This window comes from Dipodomys ordii, unplaced genomic scaffold (assembly GCF_000151885.1).
Source record: "Dipodomys ordii isolate 6190 unplaced genomic scaffold, Dord_2.0 Scaffold18, whole genome shotgun sequence".
Classification (NCBI taxonomy): domain Eukaryota; kingdom Metazoa; phylum Chordata; class Mammalia; order Rodentia; family Heteromyidae; genus Dipodomys; species Dipodomys ordii.
In genome coordinates this window covers 20095244-20102286 of record NW_012267234.1, presented here as the reverse complement: position 1 = coordinate 20102286, position 7043 = coordinate 20095244, and the positions used below count along the sequence as shown (strand labels likewise).

General features: G+C 65.3%; 1 protein-coding gene across 1 annotated transcript in view; it reads right to left on the bottom strand.

The window, feature by feature from the left end:
* Nucleotides 1-7043, bottom strand: part of Zfpm1 (zinc finger protein, FOG family member 1) — a 43489-nt gene that overhangs the window by 2814 nt on the left and 33632 nt on the right. Inside the window, exons 7-12 of the mRNA XM_013012720.1 lie at nucleotides 3565-3667; nucleotides 2429-2635; nucleotides 923-1156; nucleotides 526-621; nucleotides 314-445; nucleotides 6-163 (exon numbers count right to left, since the gene is read on the bottom strand). Coding sequence (XP_012868174.1) covers nucleotides 6-163; nucleotides 314-445; nucleotides 526-621; nucleotides 923-1156; nucleotides 2429-2635; nucleotides 3565-3667 — 930 coding nt within the window. The remainder of the gene's footprint in view (nucleotides 1-5; nucleotides 164-313; nucleotides 446-525; nucleotides 622-922; nucleotides 1157-2428; nucleotides 2636-3564; nucleotides 3668-7043) is intronic.

Below are 7043 nucleotides of genomic sequence, written 5' to 3'. Positions count from 1 at the left end.
GGGGCCGCCGGGGGCTCGCTGCCGCCCCCGTTCTGGGGCGCCGCCGGGGCCTCCCCGTTGGTGGCCGCGGCCGGGGCCTTTCGGTCCGGTCCTGGTGATGGGGTGGTCGCCGAGACCAGGGGTCCCTGCAGGGCCGAGGGCTGCTGGAAACCGGCCAGGCCGTCTGCAGGGAGACCACAGGGCCGTACCTCAGCCCGGGCGGGCTGCCACGGGGCGGGGGTCCGGGGCTAAGGTTGAGCCTGACCCCTCTCCCCCCCAGCGGACAACCCCGTCCTCTGCAGGGGGACCCGGGACCGCAGTGCTCGCCGCTCACCTGCAGGGAGTTTTGCTCCTGGCGAGTAGATCTCTCCCTTGGAGCCTGGCTGGCACACCATGTGGCTGGTCACCAGGTGGCTGTAGAGGATGTCCCTTGTGGTGGAGATGAAGCCACAGTTGTGACAGACACCTGCGGGCCATGCTGTGCTGGTCAGGGCCCCGGGCCTCCGCCCGGCCCCACGCGCTCCGCCCGCCCCGGCGCCCACCTACCGCTCAGTGTGTCCGTGTGCACCTTGAGGTGGCGCTCACAGTTGGCCTTGGTGGTGAAGGCCGACAGGCAGATGAGGCACACGAAGGGCCGCTCTCCTGGAACACGGGTGGAGGAGGCGCTAGCTAGCTCCGGCCCCGGATCCCTGGCCTCTATTACTGGTAGGGAGCCCCTTGTCTCAGCCCTGCGTCGACGTGGACCACCTGCTCTGGGAGTCCCCCTGCCGGGCATGAGGACTGTTCCGGAGCCCACACAGGTGCCTCCCGGCAGGGTGCACTCTCCCGGGCGCCTGTCGGGTCTGTGGCACCGCAGCACACAGCGAGGCACACAGCACCGGCGAGGAGCCTCGTGCTACGTGCCCACGGCAGGGCGGGTGGTGCCCTGGCGTCCGGGACTCACCACTGTGGCTGCGCATGTGGATCTCCAGGGAGCTGGCGCTGGGGCAGCTCTTGCGGCACTGGGGGAAGGGACAGATGCGCTCGTTGGGGTAGGTCTCCTTGGGCTTCTCCTCGGAGGCGGTGGCAGCGGGGGACGCGGCGCGCTGGCGGCTGGCGCAGTAGTAGAGCAGGTGGGCTTGCAGGTTCCGCTCGCTGCGGTACCAGATCCCGCAGTCCTTGCACGGGAAGACGTCTTCTGTGGGGAGAGTCGGTGTGAGCCGTGCTGCTGCAGCCCAGAGGGGCACGCAGCCCTCTGCAGCCTCAGGTCTGGCCCGCCGGGTCCCACGTCCGCCGTCCTTGGGGCTGGTTCCGCCCCGCAGCTCTCCCCTCAGCCTTTTGGTGACTTGTGCAGGATGCAGAGGACCCGTGAGGAACGGGAGTCCCCCCACTGCCGACAGTGGGCGCAGGAAGAAGACGCCTGGGCCCCTGAGGAGTGTGGACATGCAAGTGTGACCGGGCTGGGTGAGCCAGGGCCTTGGAAACGCGTGTGCACTGTGTTTGGGAGTGGCTGTCATCCGGGAACCCGTGTATGCGAGGGAGCTGCGGCACAGGCAGGAGCCCAGGCGAGTGACCGGCGGTGTGCCCAGGCTCTGCAGAGGAGCGTTCTGACTGCCCAGGTGGCTGCGTGCCGGTCACTCACTGGCCAGGTGCACTCATCCATTCAGGGTGGAGGAGCCTCACTAACTGGCTGTCCCTGTTGAGCTCCTGGGCTCGGGGGCTCTGAGGGCCGGGGGGCGGTGCCTCAGGGAGGCTGTTCAGCTCCTGGTTCCCCGACTTCAGGAGACAAAACCGGAGGAACCCTGTGCTTCCTGTCTGCGTACCTTCCCGGCCACCCTCCCTGCTTCGGGCCCTGTATGTGGGTGCTCTTGCCTCCGGGGAGTGCCTCTCAGGCAGGGCAAGGTGAGGAAGCCCTTCAGGGTTTGTCCTTCATGCTCTCCAGCTACTCGGGGTGGCTGGTAGGATGGGGGTCTTGGAGCGGTTGTTCTCTCTAGTGTGGCTGTTTGGTAACACCCAAGTCCCATGTGCTCTGGAGTGGCTGTCCCTACAGGTCAGGCCACAGTTCCACCTTGGGGACCCTCCATGCTGCCTGGCTCACTGTGACACTGAACAAATAACTGGGGGGAGGCGGGGGTCTCACAGCCACCCTGTGAGCTTCAGAGATGGGCTCTGAGGACCCGTAGGGCCTTTCCCTGGCTCAGCTGCCACTTCCCACCTTTCCTGTGGCTCCACCCGCAGCCTAATGCCCCCACACCTTCCCTGCCACCGGCTCTCTGCGCGCCGAAGGCCCTGCGTGTCCGTTCCCTGCATCAGCTGGGAGCTGTTCCTCCTCGGACTCTGTGATGCCTGCATGCATGACAGATACAGGAATGGAACCGGGACCCTGAGTATGCTGGACACGTACCGCCACTGGGTGGGCGCTGCCCGCAGGCCTGTCCCCCTCCCCCCCGGTGGGGACCATGAAACTCACTGTTGATGACTGCCGTTGCCAGGATGGAGGCCATGCCGGCCTGCTGAGGCAGCAGCTGGATGTCGGCGTGCCCTGGGGCCGGGCGCTCTGGCTCTGCTGGCTCCTTCACGGGCTGGCCGGGGGTGCCCAGGGGCTCCGCCATAAGGGCCACATGCAGGCGTCCTCCGGCAGGCACGGGCTTGGTGACTCGGCACCAGAGGGCGCCGTCTGGGGGAGGCAGTTGTCTGTAGTGGTGGTCCGGCACTGCTGGGCCGCACTGCTCTTTGTCCCCATGTAACCCTGGGGTCCCCGCTCAGGCCCAGGGTAGAGGCCCAAGCTCACTGGCCGGCGTGTTCTGCCTCGGTGGGATGGGGTCTCCCGAGCAGGGTGCCCGCCCTCCCCCACGCGTGTGTGTACGTGTTGAAGGTGGTTGATCTGGTTGTCTCATTTGCAGGAGAGGGGTGGCACACGAGACAGGTGGAGACCAGACACGGCTCTGAGTAGCCCCTTGAGCTCGGTCAGAGTGGCCAGAGGTGGTGGGGTGCTGAAAGGATTCTTCCCACTCTGGGACATTGGTTAGGAAGATGGTTCCCGCGACTGCCTGCAGGGGGCAGCCTTGGCAAACAAACTCGGGTGACTAGGCTAGCAGGCCGACCTGATGCCCTCAGAGCCGAAGACAGCCCGCTTAGAACGTTCTAGAAATGCCCCTGGGGATGCACCCCTCCAAGGTTCAAGGAGCCAGGGATAATGGACGCTTTTGACTGCAGCCTCTCAGCCCTCCAAACGTCCAGGTTCCAAGTGGATGGACATGGGGGCGGGGAGACAGGTTCTGAGGTTAGGGCAGCCAGCAGGACCCTGGTCCAGTCGACGTGGGCCAGGCCCCACCTGTGCACCCAGCCTGGGCTTCTAGTTGCTGTTGCTACCCCGAAGTGGACCCCAGGAAGTCCTCGGAGTACTCACCGCCTGGGGCGGGGACCACTGTGGCCGTAGGAGGCCAGGGCACTGCCTGGTAGGCCCAGGCCCCTCCAGAATGGGTGTGCTGAGCTGCCCAGGGCAGGCGGAGGGAGGGGTGATGGGGGTGCCCACTGGATGTTTCCCTTTAAGCCAAGTGACCCCCCGCCTTCCGGAAGGCCGGGAGGGAGGCTCGAGATACTCACCCTTCCTGTAGATCTCCGAGTTGGCTTCGGCCTCAGTCAGGGCCTGGGGCAGCGTCCTTAGCCAGCGGGCCTCATCTGTGAGCTTCAGGGTCAGGGCTGGGCCCTGGGGAGACAGGGACAGGGTGGGGTCAGCCAGCACAGGAAGAGCCTCTGAGGGCCCCCGTGGGCTGAGAGACTGGTGTGACAGGCGTGGTGTGCTGTGCACAATCAGGCGTCTCGGTGGCTGAGAGAGCCCTGGCCCCCGGTGTCCCGTCCAGCGCTGCTGGGACTCAAGGTGCTGTGGGGTGCAGCACCTTCCACAGCTGGGCGTCTGGGTTCTCTTGGAAACCAAGGCCCAGAGAGGTCAAGAAGTATGCTCAAGGTCACAGCCTGAACTGGAGCCAGATCTATGTTCTCTTCAGCATGCCACCCTGCGTGAGTGGGCTGCTGGCCATGAGGGTACGGCCCCCACCCCAGAGGCCCTGCATGCCTCCAGATGAGCTCTCTGCACTAAGGACATGGGCCCAGAGGACAGCTCATCCCTAGAGAGGGACTTGGTGTCCCTCTGGGCCGTGGTGTCCCCCCTCCCCAGGCCCAGGAGGACAGGCTGCCTTTGTCCTCGCTCACTGCCCTGCCTGTGCTGGCCAAGCACTGGCCCCTCCTCTAGGTGACAGTCATCCCCAGTGCCCACACAGCCCCATGCTCCATGGCCTCCTCCCACACCACAGCAAGCAGCCAAGGGCAGGGTCAGCAGGGCCAGAGGCTGAGCTTTGTTTTTTTTTGGGTCCGCTTGTGGGGCCTGAACTCTGGGCCTGGACTCTGTCCCTTTTGGACCAGGACACTTTCCAGGCGGCACGGCTTGAGTGTGGAAGAGAAGAAGCACTGGGCTAGGCCCTCGGGGCCTGGAGGCCACTCAGTTCCCGATCCCCCACCCCCAGCCCAGCCCAGCCCAGCCGAGAAAACACAAGTGGCCTGGTGCTGGAAGAGGACTGGGTGGCAGGGGTCCCGACTACACAGAGAGGGCGAGGCTCAGACTGTGGTGGCTCGGCTTTGCTCTCAGAGTCAGGTAGCGACAGCCCCGGGGCTCTGGTCCCTTCCTGCACGTCACAGGTCAGGCCCAGCCAACGTCCCGTCCATCCCGTAAGGCCACTGAAAAGCCCAACGGTGCATTCCAACCTTGAACCCAAACCCATGGCCACCACCCGTCCCTCCAAGCTCCTTGGAGAGAGGACAGCATGGCTAGGGCAGGAGGCAGGCAGGTGGCTGTGGGCATCCCTAGAGGACGGGCACCTCCCAGCCAGGCCTGGCCTAGCCAGTTCCAGTCCTGCCAGGCCTCTCCACTGAGCCCCCATCCCCGCAGCACGCAGGGAGCTGCCAGGGCCTGCGGGCTGGCCACGCCCGGCGGCAGCGCGTGGAGAGGCCGGGCAGCCTGACCAGGTGGCTCTGTGCAGCCACCTCGCTGCCACGTGGCTGGTGAGGGCGGGGCCCTGCCCCAGCCGGCATTACCTTAACCCATCTGCAGTCCCCTCCACAGTCCTGCGTGAGGCCCCGGCCTCCGCGGGTCTCAGCCCATCCCAAGGGAGCCCCGGGCGGGTCATCTCCACCTGTCTGTGGCTTTCCTCCCAGCACACGGAGCGGGGATGTGAGGGAGGTGCGTGTGATGGCGTGGGCCTGGTAAAACGCCAGCTCTGCCCACTGCCTTCGCTCTCTCTGGCTCCAGGACGCAGTGGGCAGTGAGTGGCCTCCCCCCGGACCCCAGAGTTGCTGTGTTGGCTTAGAGTGTGAATCCCGTCAAAGGAGCTGCCTTGTACCCCACTGTTAATACCCCCCCCCGTTCTCAGGACTGAGCAGAGGGGTGAAAGCGGGGAGTCTGGCAGCCAAGCTGGGGCAGACAGGAGCGGGGAGGAGGGCTGTCATTCCCACCCCTGCGGTGCCCGGCCTGGGCGGGCGGCCATCGGAGAGGCGGCCGGGCCTCGCCCTCCCTGCATCGCCTGCCTTGTCTCTAATGAATATTAATGAGCGGAGGAGGGTGAGAAAATTAATCTGCCTGATCCTCTGATGGTGCTGCGGTAACGATATGAAATCTAATTATTCGTCCCAATATTTCTAAACCCTCAAACTGAGACTGACAGCCTCGCGGCCGGTCTACCGCTTATCGCTCTGGGGAGCAGCATGTTCTCGGCATGATAAAAACACGCGCGCGCGGCTCTGCTGACGCTGCACAACCCGGCCTTTCTGCGGAGGTCTGGGCGCGGGCTCTGCCACTCCACATTCCTGCTGTGGTCTCCACGCAGGGAGCCTGGGAGGGGGCAGGGTGAGAAGGCCAGCCTGGCCTCCCACGGTCCTGACTCAGCCCTCCAGGGCTCTGAGCGGCCTGCCACCTGCTGGAGGGGGAATGCACGGCCCACCCCAAACCTGAGGCCAGGCCGCGCCAGCCTGTCCTGCCCTCTCTGGTCCTCCGGTCCCCCTGGCCCATCCTCTCACCTACTTTGGCAGCAACAGCCTCAGGGACGTGGTCTCTGGGAGGGCCGGGGCTCATGGCAAAGCCTGGTTCCCATCTTGTCCCGTTTCTGAGCAGCCCTGGTACACAGCCCCTTCTCCCTCCTGCCCTGCCCAGCCCTGTGTGTGTGTGTGTGTGGCAGGGGCAGGCTGGGAAGGGCTGGTGCTTCACCCCCTGTCCCGTTCGGTTCTGGGTTGCGGCCCAGCCTGGGCCCCACGTGGCCTGGACAGGTGTGCCCACGACGGGTGACAGTTTCTGAGCCTCCTGATCCCTCCTGGATCCCTGGCCAGCCCTGCAGGACAGCAGCTTCCTTAAATTCTCTGATGGAGCTGGGCACCAGCGGCTCACGCCTGTCATCCTAGCTACTCAGGAGGCTGAGATCTGAGGATCACGGTTCAAATCTAGCCCAGGCAGGAAAGTCTATGAGACTCTCCAATGAACCACCAGAAAACTGTGGCTCAAGTGGTAGAATGCACACCTTGCACTGAAGAGCTGAGGGACAGCGCCCAGGCCCAGAGTTAAAGCCCCACAACAACAACAAAGGCTCTGGCTTCCTGAGGGGTGTGCTGCACTGCCCTTGCTGGCTGTCCCTCTGCCAGTCCAGGCTCACCTGCCCTTTGTCAGGGTCCAGTTTTGGACAGGCCTGGTGGCGGTGCCCGTGCTGGCTCAGGGGCGGGAGGGGGTGGGTAGAGGCTGAAGAGGGCTGGCCCCCCGCAGTCTCTCGAGGGTGGGACGAGGGATGCCGGGGCTTGAGGCCCTTTTCAAACCCACCACTGCAGGAGGGAACCGGGCACAGAGAAGCAGGGTGCCCAGGACCCCACAGGCCAGCAGTGGGCTGGCCTGTCAAGCCTTCTGGCTTCCCCCTTATTTGCTGCTTCAAAGACTGGGCTTGACTGCCCGCCCTGGGGGGGGGCGGCTCCCCCCGGCCCCTGAGCTTCCAGCTCTGTGGGATGCCACCTAGAGCGCGTGCGCGCACACACACACACACACACACACACAC